Source organism: Neltuma alba, unplaced genomic scaffold (assembly GCF_004799145.2).
Source record: "Neltuma alba isolate B1F8T4 unplaced genomic scaffold, ASM479914v2 tig00011687_pilon, whole genome shotgun sequence".
NCBI classification, from domain to species: domain Eukaryota; kingdom Viridiplantae; phylum Streptophyta; class Magnoliopsida; order Fabales; family Fabaceae; genus Neltuma; species Neltuma alba.
Window position 1 is genome coordinate 442163 of NW_021636326.1, and position 18293 is coordinate 460455.

The window sequence follows — 18293 nt, forward strand, 5'->3', positions numbered from 1 at the left end:
CTCCCGAGACAATAACACAGCATATCATCGTACTCCTCCAGTCCTAAATATAAAACTCTTATGCTAGTGTGTATAATGGTTTTATATTTAGGACTGAAGGAGTATATATATATATATTATGAACAAAGCAAACTAGTATAAGAAAATATACACGTCCAAGTAATGATACTGAGGAATTGTGCGTCCTCGACTTGACTTGAGCGAATTAACGCGTAATATGCGTCATATAGCGAGACCATAAGCTATTTATTATGCGTTGCTTTTCAACAAGTCATCAGCCGGCGTCGCCCCTTGTGGTTATAAAACAACCTAAATACGCGTATATGCCCGAGAGTATGCGGATACCAATAGGCACCAAACTGTATCACATCCTATTTTATTTATTTTTGTGTTTATGTCTTTACAATTCAAAAGAGCCTTGACTAGCAGCCTGAAAGGCAGGGTAGGTTCCAGATTTGGCTCACTATTGCATGCTGGATGTTGCGAAAGAGTGTTTGTGAAGGAAAAGCAAAAATAACATAAAGAAAAGAAAGGGAAGGGGCGTGAATAATTAAGAAGGTGAAGACATCATCATTTGCTGGAATTCATGGAAATCAAGAGACCCGTTGCCGTCAAGATCGAACACTCGAATCATAGCGGCACACTCCTCATGGGATTTCAGGTCTCCCAACTGTTGCAACATTTGCTGCAAGCCCTTAGGCGTTATGGAGCCACAGCCTTTACTAACCTCAAACATCTGAAAGGCACTCCTCAGAACATCATCATCGCTGGACTCGCCCGTGTCTTTGTGTTCTAACAATCGCACGAAGTCCCCGTACCCCAATAAACCGTCGCCGTCGGAATCGAAGTCACGGATCACCCTTTTCGCTCCGTTATGCGTCACCGAGTCGCCTGCCGATGCCATGTAGTGCATGAGTTCGTCGCATGAAATCTTGCCATCCTTGTCGACGTCGAAGTGATCGAAAACATGCCTCAGCGTCTCCTTCTTCTGGTCCAATACGTCGTCGTCGTCGTCGTCTTCTCTTTTGGTGCTAATGGAAGGCTCTTCCTGGGGGCTGGCATTTGATGACTTGGGACAGGGACGAAGGAATCTTGGGAAGGTGATTAACTTGAAGGTTTTGTTAAAGAAGAACTTATTGGAGGACTTGGAAACCATGGCGGATGCCATGGCGTGACTGTGAGAGTGCACAGAGGGGCACTTTTGGTAGTATGGGGACGCATAATCTTGATTCTATATGTGTGCGCGTGTGTATATATATGTATGATGTATAGGGGGGACGAATTAAAAGAATGGAAGGTAAATTGCATGGAAGTTGCGGAGGAGACCGACTTCTCCCCTCTGCTCTGCAAGGACTTGGTTTTATTTCAAGCAAATAAGTCCCCGCCCTTTCAACAAGGCAAGGCAAGTCTACGCTTAATTCCATTTCTTGGCGTTTTCATCAGCATATCCTGCGGCTATGAAACGCAGATCAAATTTCGATACCCGGAAAAAAAAAAATAACAAGGAAAAACATTCACTGAAGCCCACATCTAACTGGTGGGCCTCAATAAAGACAGATAGAGTCCACACTGAGTAGTTCCAACCAAAGGTCTAGCAAGCATTTCATTTAGCAGTAAACCCAAAAAAAGGGGTTTTTTTTTTTAAATTAATGGTTCAAAATTCCAAATCATCTCAATCCATTGAAAAATTAAAAGAACAATTGGGCATTACAAATTCATGGTATATGATCTTGCAGCTCTCCAATTCTCAATATCTGATAAATAGATTGATGGCCCCAAAAAATAATGTATGGGAAATGATTTTTTTTTTGGCAGTTTAAAGGTTTATTGAGTTTTTAGGGAGCAGAATGGAGAAATAAAAATGAGGACGGTCGGACCAAAGAGAAAACTAAGGTCTTGCGCTTACTTTTACTCGACGGAACTTTCATCCTCAGTTTCTCTGCAACCTGAGATGAATTGTCACCTTAGAGAATTCAAGTTGTTTTCATGTACCGTTTGTCTCATTCTCTTCTATTTTTGCAGTATTTTAATTTAACTTTAAGAGATCTAAAGTCATAAATAGGTACTTTAATGCATCCTTCCGTACACGCTAAGCATACTTACAATTATGTTAGCATATTCTTTTTTGCAGCTAGTGTTAGGTAGGGTTTTAGTCTTTTTTGCAGTGTGCCTACTGTTTTAATTTGAATCATTCGACGTTCTTTTTTTTTTGCCCCCGGCACAAATCATTCCATGTTCTCGATACTTTTACTGTGACTTCGCGCGCGAGCATGATTTTTTTTAGTTATTTTTTTATTATAGACAATCTTATTTAAAATACTGTCAGGACGTTATATGTGAACACCTCTTCTTATGAAGATTTAAATTTTTATTTTCTAGCTCTGGTTATCAGTTTTTTCTTGCGATGTACAGACTTTGATACATGGAAAAAAATGTATATTGACCCCCCAAAAAAGTCCAATAATGTCGAACTTACATTTATTGGTCAAAAAATAAAATAAAATTCAGTCATATTTGCATTAAAGTAAAACTGTCACTATCAATTCTTAAAGGTAGTGCCCCTCATTGCTTGAATATTTGGCATATAAAATTATTTGGATTAACTTCTAAAAAATAATTTGATGCAAGTATGATAAAATTTTCTCTCGATTTACATACAAATATTTTTAAGAAGCTAATTCAAACGCCCTTTATAATTGTTCAAAACCATAACTATAAAACATATTAATGTTACGATTAAGATGCCGTAATCCTCCTTTCTATGGTTGGGGCACTTCTTGTTAAATAGATAATTTTTTAATTTATATAAATTAATTGTCAAATGACTATACAATCAGTGGCCATATTCTGATCGTGACACTAAAGCCACAATTCAACGAACGGTACCGGGCCCAAAATGAACCAACATTATTAGCGGGTATTAAAATTCCGAGGTCATTAAATATTGCGTCAGATTTCAGGCGGCTTGGAAAACATTGAATTAGTAGGAAACTAAAAATGCGTTTGCCCAAAAAAAAAAAAAGAATTAGTGAAAACTGCAAACACGGAGTGGGCACGGGACGTGAGGATGTGAGTTAAAAAGATAGCCTTACAACTCTGAAGATTGAACTTTGAAGGGTTCATAGCCTGGTGACGTGTGGGAAATAAATTCTTCCAGCGAGTTATGCGTGACGTACTATAATACAAAGTTAAACCTAGTTTCGTAAAAACAAATTGTCCCTCACACGGTTTTTGTTTTAAAACTGACGCCTTCATCTATTATTTTTTCTTATTGACAGACAATTAGTATAAGAACTAGTCGATTAATTTGAATATATTAAGAAAGTTTGTTAAGTTAGTTATTTGTAATAAATAAGTGTTGTCTTTCCTAAAATACCCTTACTGATGTATATTAGTTAAAACTGCAATTTGTTGGAATTTTTAACAAGTACAACTACTATAAATACCACTTTTAAAAAAATTGAATAAATATGATAAACAAAAAGACTAGAGTCTTATATTTAAAATCAAATTGAAAATCAAATTAGTTCTTATATTAAAAACCAGAGATAGTACCTAATTGTTTAAAAAATATCCCGGAAAAAAAATAATTGTTTAAAAAATGATGCTAAACTACTCTTATTATTGTGTTTGGAATAACCCAGGACACCTAAAACTGTAGTAGGCCCAAACAAAAATTAATCAGGTGAAAAAGAAATTACGTTTAGCATAGTAGCAAAACCAAACGAGTTTTTACCCGAAATCCATTTTAAAGCTGGAAGCAATTTTTTCTTACTTTTGACCTTTTTAAAAAAAATTTCAACATACTTCCTCCGGTCCTTAATATAAGACTTTATTTGACTTTTATTTTGATTCTAAATATAAGATCCCAATACACTTTGTTTCTCATATTTAAACATTTTTTCCCAAAATAATCCTTCTAACAATAGTAGTTCTAACCAATATACTTGATTAGTAAAAATATTTTAGAAAAGATAACATCTATTTATTACAAATAACTAATTTAATTTATTTCTTTAATCTCCTCAAATTAGTTAACTAATTTTTATAATTAGGATCGAAAGTAGTATTACATAAATTTCTGACAATGGTTTTTTCCCCCATAAAACTTATTTGAACATAAATTGCATTATATTAACTTTTTTTTTGTAGGCATATGCATTTTTCTATTAGAGATAATTCTATTCGAAATACTGTGAAGCACAAAATGTGACACCTCTTCCAATGAAGATTTAAATCTTAATTCACCACCTTATAAAAATTAACTTCTTCTACTAGACCCAACCTCGATTGATATATTAACTAACTTTTACAACAATTTCAGTTTGTAAAGGCCAATTAAGATGAAAATTACTAGGGCAAACAACGAACTAACATCAAGGATATGAAAAAGCAAATTGAAACAATATGGGGGGCTCTGTGGGAGCAGACACAGTTATGGACCTGAATCAAGAGGCTTGTTTGAGACTCATTGGTGGATGCATGAATGCAACACAGTGAAGTTCAGGAGAGGAATAACAGTGGGCCATGGCAATTCACGAAAGAAAAAGGCCGAAAAGGCCGATCATGAGATCAATTGAAAGTTAAGTAATTACTCCTCAAGAAAAACAAAAGTCGCTTATCTTGGCTCAAATGGTAAAACGAGATAGGTCGCATCCAAAGCTCAAACCCTCGTCATATAAATAAACCATACAAGCGTCGTGTTTCAGAAAAGAAAATCTGAATCATATTTTACCAATGCCGATCCCATCATTCAACATCTTTAACACTACATACATGCTTTTTTCTTTTCTTTTTTTTGGTCGAAACACTGTAGCATGCTGGAACCTTCAAATTTCAAGCCATATATGACAACTGACAAGTTGTCCCCGTGAATTCCACCCAGTATGGCCAAGCTGGGTGACGCTAGGGTTTCATCCATGCGAGGGCATCAAGGTTATATTACATAGAGTGGTCTTTAAGAGTTAAGACAGCTTATATCAGAGAGGATACCCAATATAGACCTACAGAATTCAAAAAATTCAAAAGAAAAAACACCAAGCATGGAAAAAGTACTACTAGTTTCCAACAGGTTTAGGATTGCATGGACCTAGCCAATCCAAAAGGCAAATCAGCAATCAGCAATCAATAAATGCAGATATCGACATCATCTCCAACGGCAAAAACTAAATTTTCAAGCGCACAAATTAAAAAAGACCAGAAAAAACAGATAACTCAATCGTTTCTGTTACCTCACTCAAGCGGACATAACCATAATAATCAACAAACAAACGTCTAACTTTCTCTGTAGATGAGATCCAGCATATGGCAAACACGAAAATCAATAAACAGAAACTAATGACAAAGATAGCTGCAATAGTATTGATGAAACAAAATATAAACAAAAGCCTTAGTTACAGAGTGCATCAGAAGATCTACAATGACTTAAGTTCGGCAAAAACATCATTTTTCTTAGCAGCTTCAGCTTTATCAAGTCTATTGCCAAATAAAAGCAAGAAAAACACAAAAAGCAATAACCATAAGAAGCCTCTTTAGATAATAATCTTGTTGACCTTGACCTGTATGACGAGGATAATATCCGTGAGCATGGCCGCCATGAAATGAATTAGGAAATCCATAGTGAAAACCAGTTGGAGTACCATACATAGCGCCATCATGAAATCCATGCAGTTGAAAGTTAAACAACGACGGGATAAAACCACCAAATCCTGTGAAGAATGTAAAATTCCCAAATCTTGTTGTTGCCATTGGAGCAAAGCCTCCCAACCCACCCATGAATCCAAACCCATGTTGAGGAAAGTGGTTTGATTCAGGCGGTGGGGCAGTTTCAGGTCGCTGACCTGATGGACGATGCGGTATGTTCATACCAGGAACAGACCTCGACCTTGGGTCAGTTGAGGACTTACCCCTTCCGTATAAGGGAACCAACTTCTCCTCCTCAATGAGGGCCTTACACACTGGGCATTCCCGTGACTGTGAGTGAAAGTGAAGCCATTTGTAGAGACAGGGCCAACAGAAAAGATGGCCACATAAAGTAATGATAGGGTCTTGTGCTAAGTCAAAGCATATGTTGCATTCAAAATTGCCTGCATCGCTGTTACTATTGTTGCTGGAGTAGGAAGGGCTTGGTGGTGATCTGCTCGTTGATTCCCCAAACCTGCTTGCCATCTATTGGGTCCAACCTTCAGATGCCTGCAAAAGCCCCATCTAAGCCGTTACTTGCGGCGATCTACAGACGCATAATTTGGGGGCAACCTAACCAGTTTAAAAAAATCCTAGGCAGCAAGTCCCATCAAAAGCTCTTTTTATCGTTTTTCACGGATGATGACCGTGCAAACAGAGAACTCTTCTTCACTGGCCTCCCGAGAAGGAGATTCAATAAAATCGTCTAATTAATAAGCACAAGGATCGTTACATTTACAATTGGTATAATTCATCAAACATGAAGCTCGATACGGTGTGTAGAAATTGTTCGCATCACGGGATACCCACAATCATCCACAAAACATTTAAATAGTCAATAATATCAATAAACAAGCACTTAATTTAATTCAACAAAATCAATAACCATATGAAAGGAAGAAAGAGAGAAAAATGCCCCTCAAATGCAATATACACAACCTCAGATCTTGTTTCGTAGTAATAGCAAATTACACGCTGTTGCGGAGACAGTTAGAAAGTGATACGGAGGAGATCGGAGTTTAAAAATACCGGACATAATATGAAAAAAAATAGATCAATATTTTCCGAGAAATAGAGTTACCGATCTGCAGAAATAACGAGCGATCGACGGATTCCAGGAAAGAATGACGAATTCTAGAAGGAAACCAGAAAGACGAATATCGAAAACTAGAAGGTATCGAGGTGTAGGGCACAATAATCACGAAGACAGTACAACTTGGCGAAGAAGAGGAAGAAAGCACGCGGAATTGGAATCTTCTACCAAATACTCCCTTCTGTGTTTTTTTGTCCACCCCAAGACAGTAAAATTAAAACAAAAAAGGAAAAGAAGTACAGCAAATATTAAAAAGAAAACTCCCGCACTGTAAATTAGCCGGTCGGGGAGGAGGGTCGAACCGTCGAAGCAAGTCTGCAGTGTGGCACTGTGGTGCCTGGCTGCCTGCAAGCTCAAGCAGAGGAGTAGACATTAAGAAAACTCGTTATGAAAGACAAACCTCAATGAATCCAAAGCAATTCGATGTTCTGAACCATCAGTTCCGATCCAAGAGAGAACAGACAGCAAGCCTTTTAAAATATTAATATGCCTTTATCGTACTCATTTATAAACTATAAAATATTACTACCTCCGGTCCTAATTATAAGACCCAATTGACTAATTTGAAGAGATTAAGGAAGTAAGTTAAGTTAGTTATTTGTAATAAATAAGTATTGTCATTCCTAAAATATCCTTGCTAATTAAGTGTATTGGCTAAAACTATCATGATTAGAAGGATTATTTTGAAAAAAATACATAAATATGAGAGACAAAATAGATTGGGGTCTTATAATTAGGACCAAACAAAAAGTCAAACGAGGTTTTATATTAAGGAGTGGAGGTAGTATTATTTTCAAGAAATTTTTTCAAAAAAGGTTATTTCCCTCTTCATAAGTTTTGTCTTTTTTTTTTTTGGGTAACAAGTTTTGTCAACTTTTAGCCATTTCTATTTTGTGCCAGTTCTCGACTTCTCGGTGTTGTCTAGACCAATAGTGGGCTTATTGGTTCTCTATCTAACTAATTAGTTGAGTTTTGCTTTTGAGACTCTCGTCTTATTTTTATTTATACAGTTTTTATTTTATATGTAAAAGTTGCAGTTGAATTTTATCTTAAATATAATAATTTAATTTATCTTATCTCTTAAATTTATAATTTTTTTTCAAAACATCCTTATTGATTGTAGGGATTCATACTAGGGATGGTTTCAATATACATAATTAAATATGGTAGTTTGGGATGATCAGTACACAATTATTACAAATAATCAATTTAACTAATTTTTTTAGTATAATCAAATTAGTTATTAAACTTTTATATTAAGAATCAGAAGTAGTATTATTTTTTCCAGCCATACAAATACAGAAAAAAAAAGTCCAGAGGAATCTATATTCATCATTTGTCTACCTCAATTAACCTCTTGCAGCCTAATGGAAGATTGATTAAAAAAGTATTAACTCTGTACACATTCTTAACAAATTAGTCTAGAGAAACTAGATTTTCTACATGTTTGTTTGAACTTTTTAAAATTAGGTGGTTTGAAATAACTTATAAATAGTTTTTAAATTTTGATTTATAAAATATCAGGTAAATATATAAAAAAGGTTTTGTTTTCACTTATATAAAACTAGCTTATAATTGTAATTTCAAATGAGACCTAAAGACGACCTAATCACATCAATATCCCCTAGCATTATAAGGGGTGTTTGGCAACCTTCAAACTATGGTTTCAAAAACACTTTTTCGCAAAACGAGACAAATTTTTTCACATTTATTTTGTAAACCGTAAAAGTACTTTTAAAACTATGGTTTGATTTCTATCTAAACACCCCCCATAAAAATCTATGAGGATCTTACTTGCCGCTTCAGTTGAGACAATAGCAAAAATCTTTTTTTTTTTTTAGCCCCTCATTCCCAGCAAATCCCAGTCCTTTAAAGATTCCTTTCGATTTGTCCATGGGACAAGTTGTGAAAACCAAATTTTTACATGGGCGACTTCACATAAATGCCTTGGCAATCTTAGATCAATGCAGCAGAATTTCCTGATATTATGCTGTTTTCGTTTTAACATGTTATGCTACTTGCCTTGCGTTAAGTTGGCTGTCGTAAAAGATAGGGAATGGATTAAATAGAGAGAGGGAGGGAGCGAAGAAAAGTTGAAGGAAATAAGGAAAATGGTGGAGACAGAGATGACACAGGTCCAATATTGCACCACGCATGCAAATGTGATAGCACTTGAAGATTCAATTCACACAGGAGAGTGGACAGTAATTTCTGCAAGCACGCATGTTCAAAGATCATAACACAAAGCAGGCCTTGGCGTAACATTGGTGCGCACAATCAAATTCAATTACCTTCATTAATGACAAGCTCCATATGTAATCTAAACATAGACCTTGTCTTTTGACTTGCATCGTGTTGTTTCGATTTCAGCTCAACAGAAAGAAGAGAAGAAAGAGAATGATAGGGCTGGCAGTTAAGAAATTGCTTTCCTCCCTCCAACAGGCAAGTAATTTAATTATTGGTGTAGGATGGATGCAAATGTCAGCGTTTGCCAAAATTGAAAGTAAGAAAAGAAAAAGGGCCCTTTTCGGCCAATTATTGAGAAAAGGATTGATGGGGCCCTTTTATCAACCGTGAAGGCTGCAGGAGGAGTCCATGTGGTTTAGAATGCAATTTTCAAAAGCTGCTCACTGCAGACCATTTCCAAATCACTTGCCAAATATTCACATCTCCTTGGTTTGAATAAAATTGTTTTTTAATTAAAAAAAATTCACATCTCCTATGCTTGGTATTTTATTTCTGGCGGAACCGCGTCAAATCTATTTTTGTTGTGCGCGCTTTGTCCGTTGAATATGCGCGTCTTCTAGAATATATGGTGTGGTTATATTACACTCTGAAGCTATCATCGCACCAAGAATCAATCACATTTACTTCTTTTAAATGAATCAATTATGAAATTAAGAAAAAAAATTGATCCCAAATTCTAAATTTCGAAATTCATAAAACAAAAGCCGTGAGTATTAAAAAAAAACAGAATAACAGCATAAATATACCCATCATATTATTTTTTTTCCGCGGCCAGTTTGTTTTGAGATTCTCGTTTCATTTATGTTTATATCACAACTTAAAATTTTTCTGGCAAAAGAAAATTCCGTTAAAACTGTTCATTTTGTAAACTTAGAAAACTTGGGATTAAATGTTTTTAAGTTATGACATAAATTTAATAATTAATATCGTATAATCAACCGTTGATTCCAAGCGCCAAGCGGTGGCGGCGGCTGCTCCTTCCTGGGCCCGATCAAAAATCCATTCCAAGTGTACAAAACAAATCCATTCCTTCTGAGCTTCACAAATCACGATGTGCGGTTCCCTAACGCTCACCTCTTTTGGTTACTCCCCAAACAATATCCCAGTATCTGATTCAGAATTCCTGTTTCATTGATCCAACATTCCTTCTCTTTCCTCCCGGAGGAAGTTTACTCGATGCTTCATAACGACAACAAGAGCGAGGAACGCCCATATTATTCTCCCAATCTCCCTCTATAACTCATTTGTCAGCTCTTGCTCCTTGCAGGTAAATTCTCCCATCTTATTTCTTTGCTCTGACTCAACTCCATATTTACTTTGCCTCGTATTGATTCTTTTCTCGCAAGAAACTTTCTGATCGGTAAATCTCGTTGAAATTCGTCTAGGTTGATAATTTTGTTTGAATTATTTTCTCATTTCTTTCTTTCTTTCTTCTCATGCTTTCATTTTGCTTGCGGTCGGCAAGAAATGAGAGTAATAGATATTTTTGTTGTCTTTATAACACAAACTGGATTTGTCACTCTCCCGTATTTGCCGGTCTTTATTGACCAAATATTACAATTTGAGGAAGAGATGTCAGTTGACACTGGAAACTGCATACTGTAAAGATAAATATTTATAAGATTTGCCTTCTTTATGGGGAAGGGATAGCCTAGTTTAAAAGTCAGATTGGGAAAGGAATTAGAATTTTGAACCCTGGTTAGACAACTATTTCTGATCAGCACTTTTGCCATAGGAGCCAAAATTCGAGAATCCATTAATTTTATACCAAGCGTAGTGGTGCCGGTGCATTGTCTTTGGCCAAAAAGGAATTAATTGATAATCTCTTTTGTTAGAATCCTTAATCATGATTTATAATGTTTCCTTTCCTCGTAGTTACTGCCCAAGTTTCTTAAACATTTTTCTTCAGGATTTTGGATCAGAAACATAGATTTCTCCAATAGCTACTGCTTATTGCGTGAAACTCTAAAAGTGACATGCTCTGAGAGCGATTGGGATCTCTGGCAATATCTGTGGTTTAACGTTGTGGACTTTATAGTAGACTAGACTCCACTAGACAGAGAAGTTGTTCCGGAGCACTTATTAGATTGGTGATCCGATGTATGGTCGTCCAAACACAAGCTTCCGTATTCCCGAAGTGTTTCTGTGTTCCAAGCGGAAAATGTTTACAAGACACAGACACGTATCAAGTGATTTTGTCTTTCGTCTGAACCGTTTTGCATTTCTAGTGGTTTTCTGCATTTTTCAGCAAATGATATTTTTTTTACCAGCTATTATGCCCTTGCTTTCAATGGAAAAATTGGGACTGTGAAAACGCTCGAAGTCTTTCCCGAAGTGAGCTTACCATTAAACTAGTTTCTATCATTTTGCCAGGGAATTTTACCGTGCATCAATTCAATGTATTTACTATTTGGCGTTTCATCTCAGGTGGGGAGCAAATTGACCTGAAGAATATATTTGTTTTGTATAATCATTTCCTAAGTTTCAGGCTGCCATATCAGGGATTTGTCTGTTGTCAAAGAAATTAAGGATGAAAATGTCTTTAAGAGAAGGAACATTGAATTTAGTGATCAAGAAAGGTTAACTCCATGACGCCATTAATTGGAGAACAACTAACGACCCAAGAACAATTTTTGTGGTGTCTCTCACAACTACTTGTGTCTTTCTCATTGGACTCAATTTTCAGATCAAAGGTATTTGTACAACTGAAACCAATTAAAATCTCGGCCCATAGAGCCAGGACATTAGAAATGAAACCATGCTTTGAGTTTGCTGGAGCTGCAAGACTAGATTTTATTTTCCTTTTCTTTTTCCCGTTTACTTAGCTAGTATGTGACTAGATGTCTAGATGAACTCACTTATTAAACAGATTGACAGAGCTATATGGAAATGCTCTAATTACTGCTTTCCTCTGGACCTCCGAATCAACTACTGCATAAGATATACTTACCTTTATTTCATTGTATGTAAATATTGTTTATTATTCATGCTATCGCTGTTATGTTCTCTCTTTTTGTCCAAAAGTTTTGGAAGTCTTATACATTAAAGGCCGTTATTGCAGAAGGGGAGGTTTTCCAACAGTTCCTTGAAGAAGATGGAAGTTTCCAGACCTCTGAAATCTGATTGTAGATTAAAGCACCGTTCTCTGACCCCTATTAGGATTTTAAGGGGTCTGTTATGCTTAGTGGTGTTTATTTCTACAGCTTTTATGTTTTTAGCCTATTTTACACCTGTGGCAGCTGTGTTAATGCGGCTTTTCAGTATACGTGGTAGTAGGAAGGCCGTCTCATTCCTCTTTGGACTTTGGCTAGCCCTGTGGCCTTCTTTATTTGAAAAGATAAACAAAACTAAAGTGGTCTTTTCTGGAGATAGTATTCCGATGAAGGAACGTGTTGTACTTATTGCAAACCACAGAACTGAGGTTGATTGGATGTATTTGTGGAATCTTGCCCTTCGAAAGGGACGTCTGGGCGACATAAAATACATTCTTAAGAGCAGCTTGATGAAGCTGCCTATTTTCGGTTGGGGATTTCACATTCTGGAGTTCATTGCAGTGGAGAGGAAGTGGGAGATAGATGAGCCAATATTGCTCAGCACGCTTTCCACATTAAAGAACCCTCAGGATCCTTTGTGGCTGGCAATTTTTCCGGAAGGAACTGATTATACGTACTGCCTCATCATTCCTCTTGCTCTTCACTGTCTTTTGGCTTCTAAGTGCTTGCGTCTTGACTTGATGATAACATGATTCAAGACGGCCTTATATTTTCTAGGAATTTATGCCCTCAATTTCTGTTTTGACTAGCAACGCTAAAATATAGGCTTCATATTATATTGTGCGAGTGCACAACTCAATGAATGAAAATATGTGATATTGCTTTTTTATGCAGCGAAGAGAAGAGCAAAAAAAGTCAAAATTATGCAGCTGAAGTGGGGCTTCCTGTGCTAAAAAATGTGCTCCTTCCAAAAACTAAAGGTTTTTATGCTTGCTTGGAAGTTCTACGAGACTCACTGGATGCAGGTTTCTCTTATAATTTTCTGCTACTGAATTTTAAAGGACACAGCTTGTCAATTGATAAAAGTAGCTATTTGAGAAAATCATGCATTTTCGTGGTCATAAGTAGCTAAACCTGATATTTTTCTTGGACGACAATAAACCTGATACTGAAAAATATGATTTAGCAAGTATAAATATTTTGTGGCTCCGCATCTTCCCCACGGCAAATGTGATGCCAATTCATAGGCCTGCTTTTGCTTCTAATAATGTTTGATTATCTTTCAACATCATACTTGTAAAGCAGCTGACTGAGCCACTGTGGCTTTGCTTTTTTCTTTTTTTGGGCCTTTCATCTGATCCATCTTTTTATGTCTGATGAAATTTATATACCGCAGTATATGATGTAAGCATTGCGTACAAGAATCAATGCCCTTCTTTCCTGGACAATGTCTTCGGGACCGATCCGTCAGAAGTGCACATACATGTTCGGCGTATCCCTATTGATGGCATTCCAGCTTCTGAAACCAAGGCTGCCTCTTGGCTAATGAATGCGTTCCAGATGAAGGACCAGTTGCTTTCTGATTTCCATATTAAAGGCCAATTCCCTAGTCAACTAAACGAAAAGGAACTATCTACGTTCAAGTGCCTGGTTACTTTTGCTGTGGTAGTTTCTTTGACTGCCGTGTTCACTTATCTTACATTTTTTTCTCTCATTTGGTTCAGGGTGTATGTGGGCCTGTCTTGTGTATATCTCGCTAGTGCTACATGTTTCAAACTTAAATTGATGCCGCTTACATACTATGTTAATGCACTCTTTTACAGCAAAAAACAAAAGAGTGGATAATGATCGCTTTTAGAATTGCAATAGACATGTTGGATGATGATGAACCTGATCTTGAATTGTTCAAGACAATTGTTTTTTGTTAAATGCTATTCATAAAATTATATTTAAATGGTTAACACCAGGAGTAAAAGCTGAGGCATTACAACGGGCTTTCTCTCAGAAATTGCAAGCAGTATTTATGTAGTATGATGAATTCCTAAAGTCCCTTAGCTTCCTTGATCATCATGGCCTGGCGACATATATAATTGATGCCATGGGATGAAGCGCAAGAGCTCCAGAAGGGAATGGGCTGAAGTTTTAGAGAAATAGAGTTCTATCTGCATTGTATTACTGAAAATTGATGGATAAATTTTGTATATAATGGGATTAGCTTCTCTTCAGCATGCTTCAAGTATTCTCTGTTGCGGTCAAATTAGGTCGCTTCAATTACCGCATAAGTTGAATTCCTGACATGGTTGCGCAGATTTGGTTTGGACAACTCATCCCCTTGTATGGTAATTACTTGCAGCATTTCATGATGCGCATATAGCCGTGCGGTAAACATGCATGGTCAAGGATGTGATCAACCTTAGACGCAATAAACAATCGATCATGGGGTGTTCTAGCTCATTATGAATTAGGTATAAAACGGGGAAGATTTGACTACAACCAACCACCCTGGTGATCTTCTTTTCGCTCGCTGGTTTTAAAAAAAAAAAGAAAAAAACCTTTTCGCTCCAATTATTTGTTTGCGCAATTTACTGCCGACTTCCTCTTTTTTCTTTTCAGTCCATGAGTTGATGAATTCCAACTTATGGATACCCGCGACCCCACCGGAGAAGGGGACCACACATCCCGGGCATATCATGATGCTCATATTAATTTGGACGACCATCAAACTTGATTTTAAATAATTTGGATTTAGTTTTTATACTTCGAATATATATTTCAATCAAACTACAAGTTTTTTTTTTAATAAAAACTCATTAGTTTCTAAAAATTAATTTTCCAAACATGATGATACGCTTCCAATTGATCAACATCCTATGAACTATAGTGATTTGATCTTTGCAATTAAAATTAGATCATACAAGTCCCCATTTTCTTTTGTGGTATGATCTGATAAAACAGTTGGAGAAACAATTGGCTAGCAAGGAGGTCAGTAAGTATACTATCTTAAGGGAAGAGCATGGATAACCACAAACTAGGGGCTCAGGAGGGGAGAGCATGGTCCGCGCAACACACGATAAAAAAGTAATTGACCATAACAACCGCCTGAACTCATTTATGTTGCCTATCAGAAATTCTCCCTGAATCATAGTTGTTCAGAAAGATTATTAATTTTCGTGTCGTGTCTTGTCCGCTTTCTCGCGAGGGACATATATATACATTTCTCATGGCAATGCAGTTCACGTGTTTGCATTGATTATATTGTTTGTCCTACTTTGGATGAGATCTAATATAGAGTTATAATAATGCTTGAAGGCTGGCTGGCCTTCCGTATACATACATACATGCATATATCGTGGTCCATTAGTACATGTCCATATGGCTAAATGTGCTAACTTTGGCAATGAAGGGAAAAGAATGTTGCCAATTAAATTGCTTGTAATTAGAAATTCGTGGGGCTTATGAAGTGCTAAACCGATTGAGAGCAAAAACGTGGCTAGCTATGGGGCGTGGAGAGGGTTGAGGCATAATGGCTGGCGGCGATGGGGAGCACGTGGGGTGCTGCCTCCCACGACGTCGTCGCTGCCCATCTTCCTTTCTCCCCCGAGACACTCGCACTCGCCCCATTATTTGACTTTGATCCTTCCCTTTCCCACCTCCTATCCCATTTTCATAACATAATCCCCACTTCCTTCAACCGTATTTAACTTGCATTGCATCAACTTTTCTTTAAAAAAATTATAATAAATTTGCTAAAGGGTTCAATTTTTGCTTGGCGGAAGTATTACCAAGCGTCCAAGACACAACTACATGTTCACGACGGGCAACGTGTACGTGGCGTCATGCGTTCTCACTGCTCAAGGGCCCAGTGCTTATTTATTATTATTGTTATTGTTATTGTTATTGTTACTTGACCCACAAAATTTGATTTTAATGTGATATATGTTTGCACTATTTTTCACATATAAATATATAATAAAATAAATATAAATTACTCTTAAGAAAGCACGATCAGTTATGGGCCACTAATAGAAAACAGCAGCCCGTGCTGGAGCATAAATGCGGAGTGCAAAAAGTGACAATGGCCCTTAAAACAGTATAAATACGGCCCTTCCCAGTTGTAACTTCCTCACGCACGATCTCATCTCATACCTGATACCCCCGCCCTTGCTCTCTGGCCTTCCCATCTTCACCCTACCTTTACTTCGGGTCGCTATGGCTCTTCCTTCTCACCTCTTTCTCTTTCTTCTTCTTCTCTCAGGTACTTCCCCTCCTTTCTTAATTCCATCTCACTCTGAATTAACACGTTTGCGAGCCACATTTATACTGTTACATCGTTAACACAGACAAAATATACATAATATCTAAAGATTAATTAATTTACGATGTGATTCTCCGATCCACACACACGATCGATACAGAGAATATCATGTATCGTTACGGTAATACAGACGAAATATACACAGTATTTTTTGCATTTTAATTACAATTAGATTTTGTGTTGCTGTGGATGGAGTTGCAGGTTATAATACAGGTTCGGCCACGGTGTTCACCCTGGAAAATCGTTGCAGCTACACGGTATGGCCTGCCACACTTTCAGGTAACGGAGCTGCCATTCTGGGCGACGGTGGATTCTCCTTGGCGCCTGGATCCTCTCGTCAACTCACTGCTCCATCCGGCTGGTCCGGACGCTTCTGGGCCCGAACCTCCTGCAACTTCGATTCCTCCGGAAACGGCAAATGCGCTACCGGCGACTGCGGTGGACTCCGGTGCACTGGTGGCGGCGTTCCTCCCGTCACGCTCGCTGAGTTCACACTGGGAACGCCTAGCAATGTTAAGGATTTCTACGACGTGAGCCTGGTCGATGGTTATAATGTGGGAATGGGTGTGAAGGCAACCGGGGGAACCGGTGACTGCCAGTACGCGGGCTGCGTTGCGGATTTAAATGCTAACTGCCCCAGTGAGCTGCAGGTCAGGAATGGAGCTTCCGTGGTGGCGTGCAAGAGCGCCTGCGCGGCGTTTAACACGGCCGAATTTTGCTGCACCGGCGACCACTCCACACCGGCGACATGTGGACCCACGCAGTACTCGGAGATGTTCAAACGTGCGTGCCCAACCGCTTACAGTTACGCATACGACGACGCTTCCAGTACTTGCACATGTGCCGGCTCCGATTACCTGATCACATTTTGCCCCTCCCAGTGACCGCTTTACATTACATTACTAGTGAGCGTTGCATTATGTTGGTTCAATAATCATATTAGTCATAAAATTCAATCATTGTGGTAACTGAAGGTAAAAAGGGGGGAAAAAAATTCATTGTAGTAATTATATTGATTAATTATGGTTATAATTTTGGGGTCCTGCCATATATACGTGTTACTTGATGGCGGTGTTGGATTCTGTGCAAATTCATGGTTTTTTCCCTCGAGAGTGAAGGTTCGTTTGTTTCAATTGTAGTTTCTTCGGTTTATTGATAGATGAATCTTTAGATATGGTGAGAACTGAGAGGAAATTTAAAGGCAGGAACAAATTCCGTACTCGCTGGCTGAGAGATGGTGAGATTGTTGACCTTGAATTGAATTATCATCTTGGAGAATAATCAGCTTATCCTCTGGCAAAAAAACAAAAAACAAAAAGAATAATCAACTTATAGCGATGTTACATATCAAGGTATACCCGGTACAAGCTGTGAAATATGGTCAGATTCATTTTATTATTTTAGGAAATGAAGTTTTTTTTTCCTGAAAACAATGTTTATAATCGCATACCTTTTTTTCGTTTGTACACAATCGTCTACCTTTTTATTATGGATATATTATGTGCTAATTCCCCTTGAAATTGACAAAGGTTAAGACGCTCTTTAAAGATAATGGCGGTATCTCTAGCTAAGAAATCCCCCCCCCAAAAAAGAAAAAAAGTTTTGTTCCCAAATTTTTTATTTCTTGTGAAGAATAAAAATTGATCTATTTAATATTATAAGAAATGGCTATTTTATAATGATAAAAAAGTGTTTAAATTTTACAACATTATATTACTCAGATAATAGGTACAAGAGAATCTTAGTCAATATATGCAGATGATATTATATTTTATTAACGTAACAAAGAAATTCAGTAATGAATGTCGTGATTACAATTGAAGAGTACAAGTTTTATTGTTTCATTAAAAAAGAATTTTTGTTTGCCTGCATGAGAAGAAAAGGAATTAATGTTGATAAAAGTACGGCAGAGAAGGCGTGAACGGCCTGGAGGGAAGCAAAAAGGGGAGGTAGTTTTGGGGAA

At 37.3% G+C, this 18293-nt stretch overlaps 4 protein-coding genes across 9 annotated transcripts; 2 read left to right on the forward strand and 2 right to left on the reverse strand.

Moving 5' to 3' along the window:
• Nucleotides 1-550: 550 nt before the first annotated feature.
• Nucleotides 551-1168, reverse strand: LOC114716740 (probable calcium-binding protein CML41). The gene has a single exon (XM_028901785.1). It carries the CDS (start codon nt 1166-1168, stop codon nt 551-553), a length of 618 nt encoding a protein of 205 aa, XP_028757618.1.
• A 4167-nt stretch (nt 1169-5335) lies between these two features.
• Nucleotides 5336-7256, reverse strand: LOC114716754 (E3 ubiquitin-protein ligase RNF185-like). 3 transcript variants are annotated; one of them, XM_028901806.1, is made up of 2 exons: nt 7176-7256; nt 5336-6192 (listed from the first exon to the last, which is right to left on the reverse strand). In XM_028901806.1, exon 2 carries the CDS (start codon nt 6166-6168, stop codon nt 5476-5478), a length of 693 nt encoding a protein of 230 aa, XP_028757639.1. In that variant the 5' UTR covers nt 6169-6192; nt 7176-7256; the 3' UTR covers nt 5336-5475. The 3 variants fall into 3 exon arrangements, with proteins under 3 accessions (XP_028757639.1, XP_028757638.1, XP_028757637.1); XM_028901805.1 differs by lacking the exon at nt 7176-7256 and adding an exon at nt 7045-7149; XM_028901804.1 differs by lacking the exon at nt 7176-7256 and adding an exon at nt 6764-6993.
• Nucleotides 7257-9986: 2730 nt separating this feature from the next.
• Nucleotides 9987-13976, forward strand: LOC114716750 (probable 1-acyl-sn-glycerol-3-phosphate acyltransferase 4). Of its 4 annotated transcripts, none has more exons than XM_028901799.1 (5): nt 9987-10289; nt 11396-11449; nt 12084-12688; nt 12910-13040; nt 13412-13976. In XM_028901799.1, exons 2-5 carry the CDS (start codon nt 11420-11422, stop codon nt 13858-13860), a joined length of 1215 nt encoding a protein of 404 aa, XP_028757632.1. In that variant the 5' UTR covers nt 9987-10289; nt 11396-11419; the 3' UTR covers nt 13861-13976. The 4 variants fall into 4 exon arrangements, with proteins under 4 accessions (XP_028757632.1, XP_028757630.1, XP_028757633.1 ...); XM_028901797.1 differs by lacking the exon at nt 11396-11449 and adding an exon at nt 11450-11715; XM_028901798.1 differs by lacking the exon at nt 9987-10289 and adding an exon at nt 10583-11204 and having other exon boundaries at nt 12910-12995.
• A 2151-nt stretch (nt 13977-16127) lies between these two features.
• Nucleotides 16128-17313, forward strand: LOC114716753 (pathogenesis-related protein 5-like). Its single transcript, XM_028901803.1, has 2 exons — nt 16128-16270; nt 16532-17313. Exons 1-2 carry the CDS (start codon nt 16225-16227, stop codon nt 17212-17214), a joined length of 729 nt encoding a protein of 242 aa, XP_028757636.1. The 5' UTR covers nt 16128-16224; the 3' UTR covers nt 17215-17313.
• The last annotated feature ends 980 nt before the right edge of the window (nt 17314-18293 follow it).